At 38.3% G+C, this 23,362-nt stretch overlaps 1 protein-coding gene across 1 annotated transcript; it reads left to right on the top strand.

Moving 5' to 3' along the window:
• Positions 1-1,435: 1,435 nt before the first annotated feature.
• FAM98A (family with sequence similarity 98 member A) lies at positions 1,436-17,130 on the top strand. The gene is made up of 8 exons (XM_007970996.3): positions 1,436-1,603; positions 5,132-5,280; positions 8,609-8,743; positions 12,291-12,475; positions 13,491-13,571; positions 14,128-14,244; positions 15,102-15,269; positions 15,355-17,130. The coding sequence occupies exons 1-8, from the start codon at positions 1,551-1,553 to the stop codon at positions 16,015-16,017; spliced, it is 1,551 nt and encodes a 516-aa protein (XP_007969187.1). The 5' UTR covers positions 1,436-1,550; the 3' UTR covers positions 16,018-17,130.
• Positions 17,131-23,362: the final 6,232 nt, after the last annotated feature.

The following is a 23,362-nucleotide window of genomic DNA, read 5'->3' as shown; positions in this document are numbered from 1 at the left end:
TGTAGAATGTGACTAATATTTACACAGGCTTATGGTGACTGTATCATAATGTGGGTCAATGGAGTAGGGCCACATCAAAAACCTACCCCCACTTCAGATGATGCAAAATAAGGAACTGAAAAAGGTACTACTGGCCGGGTACGGTGGCTCACTCCTGTAATCCCCAGCATTTTGGGAGGCTGAGATGGGCAAATCACAAGGTCAGGAGATCGAGACCATCCTGGCTAACATGGTGAAACACAGTCTCTACTAAAAACACAAAAAATTAGCCGGGCGTGGTGGTGGGCGCCTGTAGTCCCAGCTACTTGCGAGGCTGAGGCAGGAAAATGGCGTGAACCCGGGAGGCTGAGCTTGCAGTGAGCCAAGATCCCGCCACTGCACTCCAGCCTGGGCGACAGGGCGAGACTCGGTTTCAAAAAAAAAAAAAAGAAAAGAAAAAAAAAGGAAAAGGTACTACTAAGGATAGGAACATCTGTCCATCAGACACGAAAATGGTTGAGAACTACAGAATAAAATCAACAGGTATCAATATGAAAACTCTTTAATTAAATGCCTACACAATTTAACAGTATGCCCAACTTACAGTTAAATATAGTTTTCTAATACGCCATCACTTTGGGAACATTTCTCATTTTTCAATAATTTCTAAGCACACACTCAGTAACTGCCAAGATACCATAACACATCGTGAACTCAGTGTTTCACCCCGGCAAATAATGTCAAAAGTAATGACAGTACAGCCAAAAAGTGTATTCACTGTCTAAACTACGTGGATTTAAAAATATTCTATTTGCTATGGAGTGAAGGTCCCCTTCTCCTTAAAATAACATGCTTAGTGTCTGGGAAGGGCTTTAGACGTCAGGTGGAGAATGCGTGGGGGGAAAAACGACCCAACTTTCTGAACATCCATAGTCTACGGAAAGTTGGCTCATCCCTAACCCTGAAATAAAGCTACTGAAGCCACAAGGAAATCAAATGGCACGCTATCTGCCGTCTGCACTTGGCCCGTCTACCCGCGTCCTGAAGACGCGAGCGCAAGAATTCTCCCTTTCTCCGTGACCCGCAAGCTAAGGCTAGCACGTGCCCGCACCCTACGAAGAGCCATTCGATCTCCTGTCTGGGATGCAGAAACTCGGTTTCACAGCCGACTCCACCCGAGTCCCGAGACTCTCCAAGCTCCTTCCCGGCCCGCCTCGCCCCCTACATTCGCACATGCGTACACCCAGTAAAGAGAGCCGAGAGCACACCCCCTCGCGTGGTCCCCACGCCCAGCTGCCACGCAGCCGGTCCTCCTGCCCTTCTTTGGGCGGCTGGCTTCACTATGCAGTAACGCGCATGTGCAAAACTCGGGCCCTGCAACTCCGTAGCGGGCAGGGGTGGGGCGGCCGGTGGGACAAAGTGTCTTGCGCACGCTCCGGACATGCGCAGTGCGGGAACTGAGGCGCCAGCTGTCGATTTGGAAGTTCCGGGGAAGTCGCGCTTGCGCGAGTGTACGCGTTGCCGGCGAAGAGGGGAGCCTGACGACTCGGAAATTTGAATACCACAGTAGCATGGAGTGTGACCTCATGGAGACTGACATCTTGGAGTCGTTGGAAGATCTAGGGTAAGACTGTCAGGGCACGGGTCTCCCAAGCCCCAGGCTGCCGGCCCCCTGGGAACACCTCCTGCGCCCCAGTCTGAGACACCTGCCTCTCCACGCCGCACCCCGTGGCTCCTGGCTGTTGCTTCCCTTTGGCCCCGGCACCCCCAATGCCACGTCCACTGTCTGCGCTGCTAGCTCGGGGTCCTCCAATCCCAACACCTCTAGGCCTGCCCGGTGCTCCCTGCAGCCGAGCTACCCGCAGCGTTTGTCAGTCATGCGTGTCATTGTCTGGGCTCTGGTTCTCGCCACCCCCACTCCCCGAGCTTCTCTCCTCGCTTCATCCTCCTGCCCTCCCCCTTAACCCCTCAACTCTAAAGGTTGTCAAAGTTGATTCTGCTTTGCTACTTGTTCTCCATATTTCCTGCTCCCATCTTGAGCCCCTACTCCTACCCCACCCCACTTTTCTCAAAATTTCTCCTTTGCCCAGTCATCTCTGCATGCACCCAGGCTTCCCTAAGCCACTTGTATGGGCGCTGCATCTGTTCCGCTAGCCAGCTCACTTGTGCATCTAACCTGTCACCACGTCCCTGGGAACCACCGGCAGTTTGCCTTGAGTCTATGATACTCTACCTCGTTGAGCCCCATTAGACCAGGGTCGTCTTCACCCACGAAGAACCTGCATATTTGTTTTGCATTTTGTCTCTCCTCCTCCTGATAGTTATTCAACCATAATTCATCAGTATCCAGAAATTGGAAATAGGGTTTGTTATCGCACTGGGTCACCCAGATCAGTGTACTCTATTAAACTTGAGAACGTGGACCCTCTTGGGCTAAATGTGGTTCCAGAAACAAATTGTATGGGTAGATATTTATCTACAGGTATGGTATCAAAACAAAGTACAGATTTAGCTAGCTGTATTTCTAAGTAACAAGTTCTTTATCAAAACTTTCTATTAGGTTTTTCCATGACAAGGAAACTTTTGAGAGAAACCTTTCTTTAGGAAGAAACACCTTGAGGATTCGCAAAGTCTGCCTATTTGAATAATTTAGTACCGTAGTAGAAATTTTTGGGAACAGAAGTAGTCGTGCTTATCTTCTGTCTTTGTCAGAGTGAAATAGCATGGTTCTTTTCTTGGAAACTTGCTCTGAATTTTCATAAATATTCCAGATTTTAGGGGTCTTCTTTCTTTCATTAGGGCATATGTTAAAGTCATTCAGCAGAATAGTCTCTTTAGTTGACATCTCAGACTAAATTGCTTGTTCACACATGAAACCATTCATTCATTAGGACTTTTTAAGGAACAGTTGCTTTGTGGCAGTGTTGGGCACTTACGGTACGAGGTGAGGTGGAAAAGGGGTTCACAGGATACTGGGAAAATACGCTGTGAGGAGCCCTGAGGAGGGTCCCTTTACTGGGAAAGGAAATGAAGTCCTAGAAGCTTCTTTCTGGAATAAATGACACTATAGTACTGAAGGAAGAGTGGAATGAAAGGAAGGGGGTAGACCTTATGAAATGTAGTCTTTCCACATGGAAGGTGGTCACTTAAGAATTGGCCACGGATGCTGTTTCTTCCCATTATTGTCTTTTTTTAAATTTTTGCACTCCTTTTTTAAACTTTTTATTCTTTTGGATACTATACAAGTAATTGTTACTGTAGTAATTGTAATCACATAACTACTTGAGATGGATTGTAATGTAAACCATGGATTTTCTGAAAACTGTTATAAATTTTAACCTTAACTACTTAGTTTGATGGCATTTAAACATTAAAAGTCAGCCTTAATTAATTGAAATGTGCCTTTAAAGGATTCACTGAGAAATATTAGAATTAAATGACTCCCTTTTCTATTTATTTATTTATTAAGAGATGAGGTCTCGCTCTGGTGACCAGGCTGGTCTTGAACTCCTGGGCTCAAGCGATCCCCCCACCTCAGGCTCCAGAATAGCTGGGACTGCAGGTGTATGCCACTGATCCCGGCAAATGACTGTCTTTTATCTCTTACCTGGCACACAGTAGGAATTCAGTAACTACTTGTTGAATAAACTAATGAAGTCAAAATGTGAAACACAAAGAGAAACTTCTAGGCCTAGTCTTTTGATTCCAGTGTCTAATAATACGCAGTTTATAAATCTAGATGCCAGACTACATGTGATCTCATTTTTTTGGTATATGATTTGTTTTCATTCTGTTGCATATACTGTATAAACCTGTAATCATATTTTAAAGGGATTGAGAACTGTCATTTCTCTAACATACCTGTAGTTCTAAACATTATATTACCTTTTTTTTGTTGTTGTTTTTGACTCAGAGTCTCGCTCTGTAGCCCAGGCTGGAGTGCAGTAGTGCAATCTCGGATCACTGCAAGCTCTGCCTCCCGGGTTCACACCATTCTCCTGCCTCAGCCTCCTGAGTAGCTGGGACTACAGGCGCCTGCCACCACGCCTGGCTAATTTTTTTGTATTTTTAATAGAGATGGGGTTTCATCATGTTAGCCAGGATGGTCTCGATCTCCTGACTGCATGATCCGGCTGCCTTGGCCTCCCAAAGTGCTGGGATTACAGGCGTGAGCCACCATGCCCGGCCTAAACATTATATTATCTTAAGCATATTTACTATATCATCTTGAGTAAGCATTATTATCAATATTTAAGAGAATATAAAGCAATATGAATAATATGTATTTAAGATTACTTGGAGTGACAAAAATCTTATATTTTAGAATATGGGTGATTGGAGTTCATTGTGACTGTCATCTTTTATGAATGTTTGAACATTTTAAAATTTTTAAAAATTATATTGGAATCACTTACAAAGGATTAGGATTTAGACGCACCAGTTCATTAACTGGCCAATATTTATTAAGCTAACCTTGAGATTTCTATGGTACTAGAATGTCTTACTAGTCTTAACTGTCATTAAATTTATGAAAATGATACAAATAGTTAACCGGAAAGTTTTTACTTTTAAAGGAAGTCATTGAAAACCTAACCAAACCTGAGCAACATAGTAAGACCCCATCTCTATAAAAATTAAAAAAATTAGCCAGGTTTGGTGGCTTGTGCCTTCACTGCACTTCAACCTAGGTGACAGTGCAAGACCTCATCTCAAAATAAAAACCTAATCTAGTTGTTTTCTGGAAAATTTTTAGAAAAGATAACCTAAGTTTTATTTCTGAAATAAGTTACAGTATAATTATCTATTACTTGCTAATTTGCTTTTAATACTCCAGTTACAGTAAGAAAATAAACCTTTTTACAATGAAAGCTTTTAGTAAATGTACAGAAGTTGACATAATTTAGTAGTATATGCGACTCTGTTAGATATTCATCTACATTTTGAAAGGTTGAAATGCAGCTACCATTTAGCTGCTTTTCGTAATGGTTCAGTAGAGTTCTAAATTTTGTTTATATTTGCCCGTTTAAAATTGATCACATAACTTATCTTTATTAAATTATTGCTTATATAAATAAAACCGTAGATATGTTTTATCTGTAATATATTAGGTGTGATTGTATTTTCTTCTGAAATGTAATTTCTTGCTTGCCAGTTACAAGGGCCCATTGTTGGAAGATGGAGCGCTCTCTCAGGCAGTCTCGGCTGGAGCCAGTTCCCCCGAGTTTACCAAACTCTGTGCTTGGCTAGTGTCTGAATTAAGAGTGCTCTGTAAACTGGAGGAAAATGTGCAAGCAACTAACAGTAAGTAAACGTTCACTTTTAGGTACAAAGTATAAAAATAACATTGAGGTATTGTCAACTGAACATGATCAATACTAAAGCTGAAAGTTCCAAGTTTTTTCTAAATGTAAAAAATTTGTTAAGGAGCCAAGATTTTTTTCCCTCCATTGTTTTTAGAGGTGATTCAGAAATTGAAATATCGGAATAAAGTCATGTAACTTAAAAATTCGTGGAGGCTGAAAATAACCCTATTACTGAGAAACAGAAAAAGGGAGACCGCAAGCATAGAATATATGAACTTCCTATATTTTGTAAGATGTTAAATGTAAGATCCTAGATTGATGGCTAGAACTAGATACTGGGATATTTTTCTTTTAGGACTACCAGATTCTAGAAGCATCTATAGAATGTAGAGTAAATGCATTATTATTCTGTTATGCTTGGGGAGAAAGAGAACACTTTGTTAAGACATTTTGTTTATCATAAGAATGCATTGTTACATACATCACAGTGCGATCCAGGACGATCAAATTTATGGGTCTGAGAGCTGTTCTGCATTTACCAGTTTTGTTTTCACTGTTGCACTAGTTTGTCGACACTGCAAAAGAGGCAAAAGCTTGGAACCTAACACTCTACCATCTGGTTCCTTCCTGCTGTAGGTAAACCTATAATAGGAGACCAAGGAAAATACCTGTTAACCCACCCTTATGGAGAGCTATATATATAATTCCTTTTTTTCCACATAATCACAGTTTGAAGAGCTCACGTTCTTGCATGCTTGTGTGTGTGTGTGTGTGTGTGTGTGTGTGTGTGTATATATTTTTTTTTAATTTTACTTTAAGTTCCGGGATACATATTTTTTTTTTTTTTTTTACTTTTACTTTAAGTTCCGGGATCCTTAGATGCAGTGTGTGTGTGTGTGTGTGTGTGTGTGTGTGTGTGTGTGTATTTTTTTTTAATTTTACTTTAAGTTCCGGGATACATATTTTTTTTTTTTTTTTTTACTTTTACTTTAAGTTCCAGGATCCTTAGATGCAGGTTTGTTACATATGGATAGGTGTGCCATTGTGGTTTGCTGCACCTATTGACCTGTCCTCTAAGTTCCCTCCCCTCACCCTCCACCCCGCAACAGGCCCTGGTGTGTGTGGTTCCCCTCCCTGTGTCCATGTGTTCTCATCGTTCAACTCCCACTTAGATGGGAGAACATGTGGTGTTTTTTTTTTTTCTGTTCCTGTGTTAGTTTGCGGAGGATGATGGCTTGCATGCTAGTATATTTAATGTGTACGTGTTAGTTGCATTCAATTCTAATTATTAAGGAGAGTATAGTGTAACAATAATGACAGCAACAGCTTGCATTTATTGTGTACTCCCTATGTTCTAAACATTTTATATGTGTTAGCTCATTAAACCTCAGGGCAACCCTATGAAGCAGGTTTTATTACTGTCATACCTTTAACAAGAAAGCCCAGAGAATTTAAATACATTGCCTGAGGTCATACAACCTATAGGGGCGAAGCCTGGATTCACCCCCAGGACAGTAGTCAAGTTCTGAGCCAGTGCGTTTAAGCACCATGCTATACTGCCTCTTGACCATGCTATACTGCCTCTTGACCAGATGTTTCAGAGACTGTAGGAACCTTTGAAAACACCAGTACTAGATGATACCTATTTTTAACCTGGAGCCCCTTTCTCTCAAATGAAACATGATACAGAAGCTAACATGTAAAACAGGTTAAAAGGTGTTCTAACAAAGTAGAGACGAGGTAGCTTTAGCCCAACTCTTTCCTTCTCATCCTCCCAGCTGCCTCTAAAGGAGCTCTGTGGAACTCAAGGGCTCACAGATCACAGTTTGCAAAATATTCATAATGTAGTCTTCCTGTATTACAGATTAGAAGATGGACTCAGGTGATCGAGTGACTCTCTCAAAGTTTGTTAATATCTTCCCCTTTATGATATTGAATAGAGAACAATCAAAATAATGAGGAAAGAGCTTTGTTTTTCCTTTGGTTCACCCAGTGAACTCTATACCTTTTGTTATATGCTGTGGGAGTACAAGACTAAGTCATGTTTGCTGTCTTCAAATTTTGTCTAATTGAGAATGTTACGCACAAATTAAACAACCGGCGCTAAGTACAGTCCTTTTGTTTGTTTGTTTGTTTGTTTTTAGACAAGGTCTCACTCTGTCACCCAGGCTGGAGTGCAGTGGCGCGATCTGGGCTCACTGCAACCTCTGCCTCCCAGGTTCAAGCAATTCTCCAGGTCAGCCTCCTTAGTAGCTGGGACTACAGGCATGCACCACGACGACTGGCTAATTTTTGTTATTTTTCTTAGAGACGGGCTTTTGCCTCGTCTTTGGGCTGGTCTCGAACTCCTGAACTTAAACCATCCCCCTCCCAAAGTGCTGGGATTACAGGCATGAGCCACCGTGCCCAGCCAAGTACGGTACTTAGATGCTGAACCACTTTGTGGTTCATAGAGAGAGGAAATCAGCAAATACACGGGTGGAGTTTCAGCCAAGTACAGGGAAGGTTTCATCAAGGAGCAAGGCCACTGGCCTTTGATGGATGGGTGGGATTTGCTATAGGGGAAGAGAGTAGAAGGCATATCTGTCACAGGGAATAACTTAAATAAAGGCACAGAGTGGAAATGAGACTGGCTATTCATGCGACAGTGAGGAGACTGGCCTGGCACAAACAACAAATATTTGTGGAGGGAAAGTAGGTGATTATAGCTGAATATGCTGGGAAGATCTAACCTAAGCAGCTATGAAGAATCTTTAAAAGTAGACAGAAAAAAAATAGATTAGATGAGGGAGGAATTAAGGAGCCATTAAAGACTCTCAAATAAGGGAATGACCTAATGCATACTGTTTGAGAAAGAACATTTTAGATTGGGTTCAGTGGCTCATGCCTGTAGTAATCCCAGCACTTCGAGAGGCCGAGGTGGGAAGATAACTTGAGGCCAGGAGTTGGACACTAACCTAGACAATATAGTGAGACCCAGTCTCTACAAAAAAATTTTCTAAATATTAGCCAGGCATGGTGGCATACACCTATAGGGCCAGCTATTCCAGAGAGTAAAACAGGAGGATCCTTCAAGCCCAGGAGTTTGAGGTTGCAGGAAGCTCTGATCACACCACTACACTCCAGCCTGGGCCTCAGAGTCCTTATTTCAAAAAAGAAAAAAAAAAAAGAAGAAACTTTGCAGTGGTATAAGAAAGGATAAATTAGAAGGGAAAGAAACTCAAGTTATGAAAATCCTATTAACAATTTCAATTGTATATAATAATTGTTATGCTAATGGAAAAATAATCACTATCATTAAATAAGATTATTTTAATTCTTAAAAGGTCCGAGTGAAGCTGAAGAATTTCAGCTTGAGGTGAGTGGGCTACTAGGGGAGATGAACTGCCCGTATCTTTCACTGACATCTGGGGATGTGACCAAGCGCCTTCTCATTCAGAAGAACTGCCTCCTCTTGCTCAGTAAGTTTATGGCTACTAGAATATAGCTATTATTTTCTGTTTATGTTTTCCATGACTAGTAAACTGACCATGTTTTTTTGTTTGTTTCATTATGGATATAATTCAAAATTCATTTTAAAAGAAAACTTCCTTAAATTTCCAATTTAGGAGCTGAGGGTAGACGTGTGCACTGGTAGCATTATTGTTTTCGTAACTGATACTGTTTCAGTATTTCAGCTTCAGTGGTACTCAGGCCGTTGTGCTTCTCCTAATGTGATCACTGGTAGTATTGGAGTGATGCTTAAGTGTATGATCTTTACACTTGCATCTTAGACTAGAAGCACATTTTTAAGTATACTAGGAAGATAGTATGGAAATAATGGAGATTTTGTTTAAAAATTGATTTCTTTGAGGAGAGTAAGCATTTATAATAGTAGATACAGTTAATGGTTAATGTAAAGTATTTTGTCTTGTTGCTCTTTCTTTGTGGTTGGATAATTGGGGATTTTGGTTTTGTTTGTAAATATTCTGGAATAATACTTGGATTGTTCTGGTACTTACTGATCATTCTGGGAAATACATTTTTATGAAAAGTTCTTTCCTTCCATGTTTTTTACATACTACTGTTTTGTCTCTTCACACTGAAAAACAGTAAGTAGATTCACAAATTTTATTACCTTCTATAAACTTTCCAATAAATACAACCTATAGTCTTAACTCAGAATTTATGTAGCATTCTGAAGCACATTGACATTAAGCTTTGGTTAACTGGCTATTGTAGTTCTCATTAGGACAGATAATTCAGAGGATTTTAAAAATATTTGTCTTTACAACTCTGTTATGGTTTCTGAAAAAATGATACAACTTTAGTTTTTAAAGTTCAGTTAAAAAAAAAAAGTGTTCATAGCCATTATACTTAGGCACTAAGTTATTCCAGAATCACTTTTGTAACTTCCCCTTTGTCTGTCAAATGATTGTTATTGTGGGAATGTGCACGTAAGGTTAGGTGTTGCTTTGATACTGATATTGGTGCTGGTAGTTCTTACATATTCATTTAATACTCTTCATATGGTATGATTTCTGTAACTGATTCAATAGCAGTATACTCAGCTGAGTCTTCCGTTATAGCATTGCTTATCCTTACCAATATTTGACACTTAGAATATGTTATCGACATAGGAAGATAATAGCTGTGTGGAATGCTTACTAATGACCCTGAATAGCTAATTCTTCCAAAAAGCTCAGAGTTTGGCCTTGTTAGCTCTGATACTTATACAAACTACTTTGAATGTAAGTATAAAATGCCTTTCACACTTTTCTGTTTCTTAAGCAGACTTCAGTGAACATTATTTTGGACTCAGGGTCATAATTCTAGACTTCATTTTAATGTGCTATCATCACCTCAAAAGCTTTTCAAGAATATACAACTATTTGCTCTTCAATTAAATGGCTAAATCATCTCGCGGTCACTCACTTTTTATATTCTTCCTACATATATGTACACACTGTTTTCCTCTTTATCTTTGCTTCTGCCGATTCTCCCTTTCTAAAATATTCTCAGTTTGTAACCTCTCTTTATTCTAGCATTTACCTACATGTACTCATTTTCTGCTTGGTCTGTGTAAATATTTCTCATCTTTCGAAGTACCGGTTGTCACATCTGGATGCTATAATTTTACTTTTCCAGCACCCTTACCTCACTAATTTGAATCTTTTATTACATTGTATTTTAGGGGGGAAAACAAACCAGCCTCATTAGAATTGTTGGTAAAATAGAATAGCCTTTGAGTGAGTGGCTGAAAAGCTCTCATGTATCAGATTAAGGACTCTGGCTCTTTATTAGCCTTTTATGGTTCTCAGAGTGTTACCCTTATGTAAATTAAGTAAGATATCTGAGTTCCTAGTAGATGAAGAACTATTCATCTTTTATTTTTGCATATATTCTTTATTTCTAACTAGATTGTCGGAAGAGATCATCTTTTTGATGTTTTAAAAAATTTTATCTTCAGTGCGTTTCCCAGTGCTTTGAACACATCGATTACGATTAAAGTTTTTTCACGGTAATTATATTGGTAACCTAATTTTGTGAATACCTGAACTATGTTATCCCAAATTTACAGAACCAATGTATTAAATCATACAGTATATGATTTTCTAGAACAAGAGTTGGCAAACTTTTTCTAAAAGGGCCAGATAGTAAATATTTTTGGCTTTGTGGCCCTAAGTTCTCTGTCACAACTACATACCTTTGCTGTTACAGCATGAAAGCAGCCATAGACAATATATAAATGAGTGAGTGTGGCAGTGTTCTAATAAAACCTTGTGTACAAAAACAGTGGTTATTGTCATAACGGTGGGGTTTTACTGTTTTGATGTTTTAACTCATAAATACAGTTTGCTGTATGGAACACGTTAGGATTTTACAGTGTCAAATCCATTTAGAATGACCTTTCCAGAAACTTAGATGTATTTATTGTTTTAGAACAGGAGTTGGCAGCCTTTCAGAAATGATTTGCTAAAATTATGGACTGTATCCTTCTAGCATTACATTTTGGGTATAGGAAATTTGATACACAAGTTGACTTTTTTCTACTTCTAATAGGACCTGAGAGCCTTGAAAATATCTTTTTCCAAAACTGGTTTTGTTATAATGTCAGAAGAATCTCACTTTGTCACATAATCGGAAATCCTGATATTCAAATGATTCTTAATCATCTTTTATAAAAATTGAAATGTCCTTGGGAATGTTAAAGGAATGGGATTGAATATTTATACCTTCAACTGAATTACCTGAAGCAGATTGCAGCCCTCATTATACCAGGCTGAAATCAGCACACAAGGGGATGATACTGACACAAAGGGGACTATGCCAAGAAGTGCTTTGAAAGTTTTATTGTTGTTTTGAAGGGAATGGGGTGAGGAAGGTAGGGGGAAGGGAGTCCTGAGAAGAATATAGATAAAAGAGGGATCTCTTTGAACAGCCAGAGGGCGACATAAGAATTGGAGACCATGGGAAAGGAACTCTGGGGTGCCTTCCTGCTGCTCCTGTCAGTTAAGCTTTGACTTCTTATCACTGTTGTTTCACACCTCTTCTGGACAGGCTGTCTATTGGGAGACAAGAGAGCAAGGTAGTTTTATCACTGATGCTCACAAGTAGTGAGAAGTAAAAAAAAAAAAAAAAAAAAAAAGGGACTCATTAAGAAGTCGTCACTTGCCACCTTTTGCAAAATTTTTAACAGATGCCAACCCCTGTTCTGGAGGTTCCTTAATACCAGAATTCAAGAATCCAAATTTTTAGATGTTACTTACCTCGATCCTTCGGTTTCAAAGGAGAATCGCTTATTTTAAAATTAACCTTTAAACATTACATATCGCTTAAATACCTGAATTACATAACCAGTTTATATCTTATTTCATTTGCAGGTGAAAGTGGTTTTTCTTTCTTGTTTTTATCCATTCTTGCAGCTTTAACAGTTACATATCATTAGGTCTATATAGTTGTGACTCCAGACTTATGACTATAACTATAGCTGTATCTCATTTTGAAATCTTATTTTGTTTACTTCAGCATACCTCATCTCAGAACTAGAAGCTGCCAGAATGCTCTGTGTGAATGCTCCTCCAAAAAAAGCTCAAGAAGGAGGCGGTAGTGAGGTCTTTCAAGAGTTGAAAGGCATATGTATTGCTCTAGGAATGTCCAAACCTCCAGCCAATATAACTATGTTCCAATTCTTCAGCGGGATTGAAAAAAAAGTAAGACCTTTAGTACCAAATTGTAGTGTATTAAAGGCATAGTCCTACATTTGTTTGAAATGAAGCAATTAATTTAATTTCTCTTAATGGGAACCGAATGTGCATATATTATTAAGTAATTGTTACGAAATGAATTTTGGGTTTTAAATCCTAGATGCCTTAAAGATAAACTAGTATGTTAGTCTTTTCCTAAAAACATGTTAGCATGTTTCTTTTTCAAAAAGGAAACTTTACACTGGTTTGCAAGCTAAAGTAACTAGATATAATGTAAAAAGGATTAAGATTTCAGTCCTTTTAAAAATTATTTTATCATTGAACTTTGATACAGTCAATTTAAAGTCTTTATCATTAAATGTTACCACCCTCCTCCCCATTGACTAGACAGAAAAGGATGTTAATATTTTTGTTTTTTAATCCAGTCACTTCTAACCTTATGCTTCAATTGACAAAATAGATTTGTTGACTGCTAACATAATCTAGTATGTGAAAGGAAATTAGAATTATTTTTATACTACACATTATCAGTTAAGATTTTCTATATAATTAATTAGGAACAAGCTATTTTAACAAAAAATGAGTGGAAGAGAATGGTATTTGTTATAGCAGAGTTATTCCCTGTATGTTTATCTGCTGGACTCTTAAGAATTGGTACATTTGCATTGTGGGGTAGACCAGCACCATGATGCACAAATTTGGCTGAACTCTACAGGGGAGCAGCAGTGTATCCATAGTCCATATTTTCCTGTGTGTTCATTCATCCATTCAGCAAATGTTCATTGAGTGCCTACTGTTGTCAGGCACTGTTCTAGGTGCAATGAAGGACTTCTGTAGGCGTGAGGAGTGGGACCAGTGAGTGTCTTTATCTTGTGGGTCTTTTACATTTGCATTTCAAAACATCCTCCACCTTTGCCTCTGTCAGGAATCTTCTTTTGATGGCAAGATATGATGGGAATTGGGAAGATGAGGATGTTTTACTTTTAGAGTTTTTATTCATTTATTTATGTTTTTGTGTCAGTTAAAGGAAACATTAGCAAAAGTTCCACCTAATCATGTGGGAAAGCCTTTACTGAGGAAGCCAATGGGACCAGCCCACTGGGTGAGTAGTAATCATCTTGAGTAAACTTTGTAACGAATTATAGAGTTTATGATTTTCATGTCAACACTTATATTTTGTGCATTTTAAATTATGTTTTCTAATACATAGTTTTCTAGTTGAATACCCTTAGAATCATTTTGTGAATCTGAGGATTTCTGCAGAATAATTTTGTGTAAGATTAGAAGCACTTTTCTCATAATTTGTAAATATTTCACACAGCTGATCAAAGTAAACTGAAATTGAGTGTGATGCATGTTTCTCATTGCCAGATGGATTGCCTTCAAGCCAAAAACTTCATTGGGCTGAGTCTCACATAGTAAATTATGGGAAAGATAAATAAGAGTTGTGTATTTCACATATTCTTCATTTGGTTTTGAGAATCAGCTTTTTGTCACCTATCATTTCGTTAATTGTTAGTACATTTTATGGAGTAAGAACTTTTGACTGTTAAATTCTGGGATCTCAGTTATGAATGACACAGACGTAGTTGTTGCCCTTTTGGGACAGAGGATCAAGCAGATTTAAATTCTAACTAGTTTTTAAAATTTTGCTTCAGGAAAAGATAGAAGCAATTAACCAAGCCATAGCCAATGAATATGAAGTCCGGAGAAAGCTGCTAATAAAACGTTTGGATGTCACTGTACAGTCCTTTGGCTGGTCTGACAGAGCTAAGGTACACATTAAATAATTTAAAAGAGCAGACTATTTATAGACTTGATCCCTGAACATCTAAACAATTTAGATACTTGGCAACCATGGGAGAAATACATAGAAGACACACGTAGGGATTTTTCCTTAGTGAGTTATTGAGTAGTGACTCTTTCAACTATTCAGCAATAATGAAAACATTTTTTCAATTTTCTGTTTTTTAACAAATCTGAATTTTACAGTTTTTATTGGAGAGAGTTCTTATTGTGAGAGTAATGGAGTTATTCTGAAAATTACTAAAAAAAAAATTGATTTCAAATTACTTGTTTACTTTAACAATTTAATTTGCTAATAGAAGTTAGAAATATTGGATTTAGTATGATTTATAGAGAATTGGAGAATTTGGTAAGACTTAAGTTTTTTTTTCAGCTAAATGAGACAATCCAGGTAAAGACCTTGGTCATTCAGCAGATATTTATTACCTCATAGAAACCAAAGATAGGAAAATTAAAAAGCAAAATTGTTGAAATAACTTTACATGCTTATATTTAAATAGAGAATATGAATATGTTCAATCTGAGACCAATGATGGGGGAACCTTTTTATCATGTTGGCCTCATAACCCTAAAGGGAAGCGCTCCCACTCCACCCCTGCCCCCACTGTCCCTGTCATTCCTTGTTGTGTCAACAAGTCTGGCAGCTGTACTTTTAAGGTAGTTCTTGTCTACATAGGAGCAGTAGTGAGTATATAACTTTTCCTACCATCTGGAGCCTAGTAAATATCATTATCAGATATTTTGGAGACGTTTAACTTATTTAATATGTGTTTCTTATGTCATTTTGAAAATTGATATTTCTCTTTGAACACTTTTCTTTCAACAGAGCCAGACAGAAAAATTAGCCAAGGTTTACCAGCCAAAACGTTCGGTCTTATCCCCTAAAAGTACTATTTCTGTTGCCCATCTTTTGGCTGCAAGGCAGGACTTGTCAAAGATTTTAAGGACAAGCAGCGGCTCTATAAGAGAAAAAACTGCCTGTGCCATCAATAAGGTGATTAGAGTACCTTTAATTTTTTCCAAATGCATTTATTTCTGTTTGTAAAATAAAAGTTTAAAATATCTTTCCTATTCTGTAGGTGTTGATGGGCAGGGTGCCTGACAGAGGTGGTAGACCCAATGAAATCGAACCTCCACCCCCAGAGATGCCACCATGGCAGAAGAGGCAAGATGGCCCCCAGCAGCAAACAGGAGGCCGAGGAGGAGGGAGAGGTGGCTATGAACATTCCTCATACGGAGGACGAGGAGGTCATGAACAAGGAGGCGGGAGAGGTGGACGTGGTGGCTATGACCATGGTGGCCGAGGGGGAGGAAGAGGAAATAAGCATCAAGGAGGCTGGACAGATGGAGGGAGTGGAGGAGGAGGTGGCTACCAAGATGGTGGTTATCGAGATTCAGGTTTCCAGCCAGGTGGCTATCATGGTGGCCACAGTGGTGGCTATCAAGGCGGAGGTTATGGTGGCTTCCAAACATCTTCATATACAGGAAGTGGATACCAGGGTGGTGGCTACCAGCAGGACAATAGATACCAAGATGGCGGGCACCACGGTGATCGTGGTGGTGGTCGTGGAGGGCGAGGGGGTCGTGGAGGGCGAGGTGGTCGTGCAGGCCAGGGAGGAGGCTGGGGAGGAAGAGGGAGCCAGAATTATCACCAAGGGGGTCAATTTGAACAGCATTTCCAGCATGGAGGTTATCAGTATAATCATTCTGGATTTGGGCAGGGAAGACATTATACTAGTTGAGGCTACCGAACCTTACATTTTGCTAGAGCTCAAGTAATAGAAACTTAGTTTCAGAATCCTGAATTCAGCACCTATTTTGAATTAATGTGAGACCACAGGTGGCAGGCAGATTCCTGCTTGGCATAAGCAGTTGTAGGTCTTCATTCAATTCTGTTGGATTTTTTTATTGGACTTACATAATGCTGTTTATTTGAGAAACACATAACATCTCTCCTTTCTATGAAAAATTTTTTAAAAGGTGATTAAAATTGCCTTTAATTGACCAGTAGACTAATTCCACAGTCAGAACATGCATACTTTTTTGAAGCAATTACTTGAATAAGTAGTTTTCATGTTTTCAATATGCAGTTTTGAAAATGAGGATTCACCTAGACTTTTTTAGATTTACTACTAGGAAACCTTCCTCATATGAATAACCATTTATATGTGTTTTGCTTCAAGTATTCCAATGCCTATTTTCCAAGCACAGTTCTGCCCCCGGTTGACTTTTATGCCACGTGTGCTTCATGATAGAACTTTTAGGTCAGTTCCTATTAAATGAGCTCTTCTGCAGATAGCACATTCAGTAGCCTTATTTTGTTGATGGAATACTGTATCATATGCTCAAATCTGAAAACCTTGAACACGGCCAAAATCCATAAAGATTATAAAAGCAAACTAAGTTGTGAACCTATAGTACATGTAGGCATTTAGTTAAGTATAGCAATTCAAACTGACCTGCATCCATCCAAAACAAATTCCTCCTTCAACCTTGTTTTTACTTGAAATTTGCTAGAAGAAATAGCAAACCGAAATTTGTTTTATGCATGAGTTAATACCACTGGCTCAGCAAATACAAGTTAGTTTGCTTTAGGCAGGAGACTTTTTTTGTAATGGAAGAAATGCACTACAAAGTTAAGACAGATTTTTGCTAAGTGCAGGAGGCCCTTTATTATTGCTGCAGAAAACAAAAGCCTGGCTGAGTTGATGTTTTACATTCTCCCTTACTGAAATCTACATGACATGATGCTTCTTGCTGGGTTTTTGTACATGTAAACATTGTCAAGCTGTGAAAGAAAATGGCTGGAGGTGTGCTTTGTGTGAAAGGTGAGCAATAAAGTATCTGTTAAGTTCTCTCTTTGGTTTGAGTTTTATTTTAGCTACTGAATTATTCTGGACTCTTGCGTCAAGCTAATGAGCTAAGGCTTTTGTTCCCAAAGATTCTTGGGTATTTCCTTAAAACCTAATTGTAGTGAAAGGTGATTCTTATCCTAAAACCTTAAATAAATGGAAAAATGGCTCTTTCCAGGTTTTCCTTTTATAATAATAAGCTAGTAACCGTCACTACTCATCTCTGGCCACTGGGTGTAGCTGTTGCTACACGTACTAGGCAAAAATGTCTCTTAAGTTTTTAGGGTGGTTTTTGTTATTTGCTTCTCCATTCTTCCTAAGATTGGGGGACTTTTTTTAAAAAAAAGGAAGTAACTGAAAATATAAACATGTTTGTTAAAAGAGAAATTGTATTTTCTTTCTACTACTAAATTGGGCTTTTTTAAAGAATCAGCTCATGCCATTTAAAATAATCTACTTGCTACTGAGATAAGCACATTCTTCTGATAACTAAAACCATCCCTTTTAACTTCACCTGTTTATTTTTCAGCTAACGTTTAAATTATTTTAAAATGTTCAAATTTGAAGACAATTTCAAGTATTTTATCATTAAATTAAGGTTTTAAGTTGTCTCGAATGTTGTGTTGGTTTCTTTAAACTGTTAAATAATTATGTTTATATAGGATTTCCTATTAAAATAAAATTGTAAAGTTTCATACTTTAAATGTATCATATCTTAGGATGTATTTATATTTATTATTTGCTTTGATCTGTTTTGTAGCCTCAGACTCCATAATATAATGAATACAGGTTTCATTCTTTAGAAAAATGTAATTTTGATTTATCTTTATGGTGAATAGATTGTTTTTTCAAATATAAGCATATAAGAAAGCAAATGATACATTTCTCCCTGATAGCTCTGAAATCTGCATCTCCTGCTTCAAACTAGATTTTCCCCCAACATTATTATTTTTTTAAACATTTTATGTTCTGGGTTACATGTGAAGGTTTGTTGTTATACAGGTAAATTTGTGTCACAGCAGTTTGTTGTACAGACTGTTTCATCATCCAGGTATTAAGCCCAGTACCCGAAGGTTATCTTTTCTGTTCCTCTGGTTCCTCCCACCCTCCACCCTCAAGTAGACCCCTATCTGTTGTTTCCCTCTTTGTGTTCGTGGGTCCTCATCATTTAGCTCCCACTTATAAGTGAGAATATGTGGTATTTGGTTTTCTGTTCCTGTGTTAGTTTGCTAAGGGTAATAGCCTCCAGTTCCAGCCGTGTTCCTGCAAAAGACAGGATCTCATTCTTTTTTAAGGCTATATAGTATTTTATGGTGTGTACATGTACCACATTTTCTTTATCCAGTTGGTCACTGATGGGCATTTAGGTCGATTCCGTGTCTTTCCTATTGTGAATAGTGCTGCAGTGAATATACGCGCGCGTGTGTCTTTATGGTAGAATGATTTATTTTCCTAGGGATGTATACCCAGTAATGGGATTGGTGGGCCAAATGGTAGTTCTGCTTTTAGCTCTTTGAAGAATCGCCATACTGATTTCCAGAATGGTTGAACTAATTCGCACTCCCACCAACAGTGTATAAGGGTTCCCTTTTCTCTGGAACCTTACCAGCCTTTGTTATTCCTCCCCCCACCCTCCCCGTTCTGAAACCATAAAAGAATTGAGTTTTTTCTCTTGAACATAGATCAAGTTCTCTAGAAACAGGATATTTCAAACCACCAGTTAGTTTTGTTGTTATATTAAAGTTCTTAGGTTTTATATAGAGAGTATCTTTTGATCTTATACACATTCTTAACCTTAACTTGTAGTAAGTAATGATTTACTGGAATAGTGCATACAAGAATTTCTTGGAGAAACAAGCAAAAAATATTGGGAGAGAATTTTTGACATATGAAATCTTAAGCTGTTATCTCTTAAAACGGATACAGTGAGACAGTACCTTTAGTTAATGTTCTGTTTCCTCGTACTACTAGGAACTAGAATAGGATGTCAGTATTCTCTATGAAAACTATTAAACATGTACTACTATCATTTTTATTTCTTGCTCTATATCCAAACTAATCAAGTGTCCAACTGTGGCAGACATAGAATAGACAAATTCTTGCTGAGGCAAGACATTTGAATCATTCTATATATACTTAATTGATTTCCCAGTGCCCAGATTACCTCCATCCTTAGACTTAAATATTTTTAGGTTGTGACCATTATGTCTTTCTGGATACTTTGTCTACCTATATTACATCCTTTTGAAAATAAATTTTAAATATGTTTATATTATTTAATCATACCCCCGCCTCCCACCTTAAGTAATTTGGATAGCATTTGATCCATTTGTTTTTTAACAGAGAGGGTTACCTAGATAAAATTTAGGTATTTATTTGTAGTTTACCTAAATAAAAAAATGAGTTTACCTAAATAAAAAAATACATTCATCACAGAATACTTAGCATTTTATGACTTCTTATTTTCCTGTTTTTCTTGTTTTTGTCTTTCCTCATTATCATGGTAATAACTAGAAATCCTTTTGTGTGTGTGTGTGTGGTTTCCATATTTGTATATACCAGTGTATTCCTAGGGTTCAAATCACTGATTCAAACAGGTATGCATGTCAGTGTTTGAACTCACTTTTCCCCTTGCACAATTGTAGTCACCTGCAGATGTGTGGTTGTAAGTTGGAGTAAACATAACTGTTGGTATGAGAACTTCCACGATAAATCATTCCCTGCCCACTAAATGTAAATAAAGAGGCCAGGGGCAGAAATGATAGGGGGAAAAAATGTTTCCCAGGAATCTGGGTGGGGGAGAATCGTGGGGAGAAAACGTCTCTTAAAATGATCAGTATTTGTTAAATTGAGTTATAATTTTTTCAAGAAGGAAGAAGGCCTGGCCAGGCGCGGCTGACTCACGCCTGTAATCCCAGCACTTTGGGAGGCCGAGGTGGGCGGATCATCTGAGGTAAGGAGTTCAAGACCAGCCTGGCCAGCATGGTGAAACTCCGTCTCTACTAAAAATACAAAACTTAAAAAACTTAGCTGTGTTTGGTGTCGGGCGCCTGTAATCCCAGCTACTTGGGAGGCTGAGGCAGGAGAATGGTTTGAACCCGGGAGGCGGAGGTTGCAATGAGCCGAGATTTCACCACTGCACTCCAGCCTGGACAACAGAGGGCAACTCCATCTCAGAGAAAAAAACAAAAAAACAAAAAAAAAGGAAGAAAGGCCTGTGGTTCGGTTCAATAAAAATGAGTATCTGCTATATTCTAGCACTGTGCTGGGCTGAGGTAGAAAGTCCATGCCTTGAGAAATGTCTCAGCATGGACTGAATGACAGAACCAGAAACATAGGTAATTGTAGCATAAATAATAATGAAAGTTCTGTGTGGGTACTAGGACAGCATAGTGTTTCCATATTGTTTATATGGGGTGGCAATTGGCGGAAATTGGCAGAAATTGGAAAGATTGCAGGGGTCAGTTAATAGAGGGATCTCCATGCTGTCCTGAGTAAGTTGGACCTACTTTGTGTACAGTAATATACCAGTAACATGGCATATTCAAGTTTGGCTCTGTGTAAATTATTGGCTTAAGAGTTAGGGGATAGACTCGAGGAGGGCAAAGATTGGAATCAGAAGCATAGAGCTTTAATGTAGTAGATACAGTAACAGTATAGAAGGGGCAGATTTGAGAATTACGTAGGAAGCAAATGTCATAGGAGTATATTAGAACAAGAAATTTAGTATGAACCTTGGTTTTTGGGTTTTGGTTTTTTTGGTTTGTGATTCAGTGGATGATGAACTACCAATTGAAATCGAAATTACAAGAAGGGGGAAAGGTGTGCTGGGGGAAATGATTTCAGTCTGAAACTCCAGAAAATGCCTGGAGGTAGAAGTTTGGGAATGATCAACATCCACTGATTTTTGCATTGAAACATTTCATCAGAAAAATGATTCTGAATTAAACCATCCAAAAAGGGAGGAAAGGGGCAGTGGACCAAGGATGAAATCTTAAGGATTAATCAGTTAAGGGATAGATGGAGCAAGGTCACAGAGTAAGAGGGACACCTAGAGAACAGCGGCGTGGAAGCTTGGGGTTGGTACTACGAATGCTAATTTATTTTATTACTGTTTATTGAGAGCAACAGGAGTACTACTATTACCCCTCTTTTCACTTGTAAAGAGTGTGAAGCCAGGATAGTTGAGAAGACTTGCCCATATCCATATAGTTAGTAAGCAGGGGAGCTGGAATAAACCTAGGGCCATCTGGCTCCAGAGCTCAGTAATGCACAATTCCAGATGCTACAGAGAGATTCAACAAACTAGAGTTGAAAAATAGCCATTATGTCTTGCGGCGTTTTTGTGTTTCTGTTTTTTTCTGGTGGCATTTTCAAGAGCAGTTTCAGAATAAAAATGAGGCCAGTTTTCTGGAGTTTAAGGAAAGAATGAGAAAAGAAACCATAAATTTAGATTATAGTTGACCCTGAACAACAGGTCCACTTATATGAGAAAGTTTTTCAACCAAATGCCACGTAAAATACAGTATTCACAGGATGTAAAGACCTCCTTATAGGGACTGGCCGATTTTTCATATATGTGGGTTTTACAGAGCTGACTGTGGACTTGACTATGCATAATGGTATGTGCATTAGTTCAGGGGTTCTGGAACTAATCTCCCTGTGTATACCAGGGGACCACTGTAGTTCTAGAAGCTTCACTGAGAAAGGACAGAGTAAAATAACAGTATAACATTTAGTGGAATGAAGTGATGTACTCTGAAAGGTTACAAAAACCAGGGAAGTCTTCAAGAAAATGTAACTGAAAATCTTTAAGAACCCGAAAGTATCAATAACAATTATTTAGGGGTTTAAAGCAAGCATATCTAGTACTGTCTCTCTTTATTTGTTTATAAGTGAATAAATGCATGAATGACAGGCCTAGACTGGAGTGATCATAGCACACTGCAGCCTCAACTTCACAAGCTCAAATGATCCTCCCACCTCAGCCTTCCAAGTAGCGGGGTCTACAGATGGGTACCACCACACCCAGCTAAGTTTTTTCATTTTTCATAAAGCCAGGGCCTCGCCATGTTGCCCATGCTGGTCTCAAACTCCTGGGCTGATGGGATCCTCCCACCTTGGCCTCCCAAAGTGCTGGAATTACAGGTGTGAGCCACAGCACCTGGCTTCTTTCTTTTATTTATGAGGCATTTACAAAATGGTTGAGATAACAGACTTGTTTTGCAAAATACATGAAAAGTATTATCAAGTCCTCAGAACAGGTAGGTTTATTCCCAGTTATGCAAAGTTTCCAGCACCTATCAATGCCTTAGTCAACACCAGCTGTAATATCTCTCAAGGCTTAACTGCTTCAGAATTGTTTCTTTTCCAGTAGAAACCAGTTTATGTGGTATGGTATGGAAGATGATCAATCACAAGTCAACTACACTAATGTGTAACTACAGAGAAATTTGCTTCATTCTAACCTTCAATTATTAGAAATTAGTGAAAAAGTTTCTAATGAAATAAAAAGTAAATTACAACCTAAAAGGACTTTTTAAAAAATCTTATTTATAATGATAATGAAATGTAATAAACTTAAATTTTGTGGTGCCACTCTTAAGGTTAACACCTTATCAAGTTATTTAAGTGCTTACTCCAGAAAACATAAAAATAATAGAAAGCATTTGTCCCCTAGACACCTACCCTATAACAAACTGGGGCAATGAAATTTGTACCTATGTTAAAATTTGAGAGCGATGGGTGGATGCAACAAATACTTGCCTAACAATTCATTTGAATTACCAGGAGGCAGTCTGGTACACTAGCCCTGTGATGTTGAGCAAGTTATTTAACCCATCATGTTCCAGTCTCTAAAGTGAGAGTAATTCCCACCTTCTTAGAAGAGCTGGGAGGATTAAGTGTGATGATCCCTATAAAATACCTACCACAATGTATAGCACATAATACACACTCAGTGTTTATTATCAATACAGAAGTAACTAATATTCAGGAACTTCCTAAGCACAATCTTAGGGAGAAATCTCTTTATTCCTGCTGGTTCAGGTTTGGAACAAATGTTGCAGAGAAAGGCATAGCACTCAATTATTGCCCTTCCTACAACTTCAAAACAGCCTAAGATATCCTGAGTACTCATACATAAAGATGGGCAATCTGCTTTGCATCTTTTTGCTTTTTTTTTTTTTTTTTTTGAAACAGTACAACATAGTGTTCAAATTTGCTTTTGTATTCT

This window comes from Chlorocebus sabaeus, chromosome 14, assembly GCF_047675955.1.
Source record: "Chlorocebus sabaeus isolate Y175 chromosome 14, mChlSab1.0.hap1, whole genome shotgun sequence".
Lineage (NCBI taxonomy): Eukaryota > Metazoa > Chordata > Mammalia > Primates > Cercopithecidae > Chlorocebus > Chlorocebus sabaeus.
Note: the sequence above shows the minus strand (reverse complement) of the source record. Positions and strands in the feature narration are given on the sequence as shown.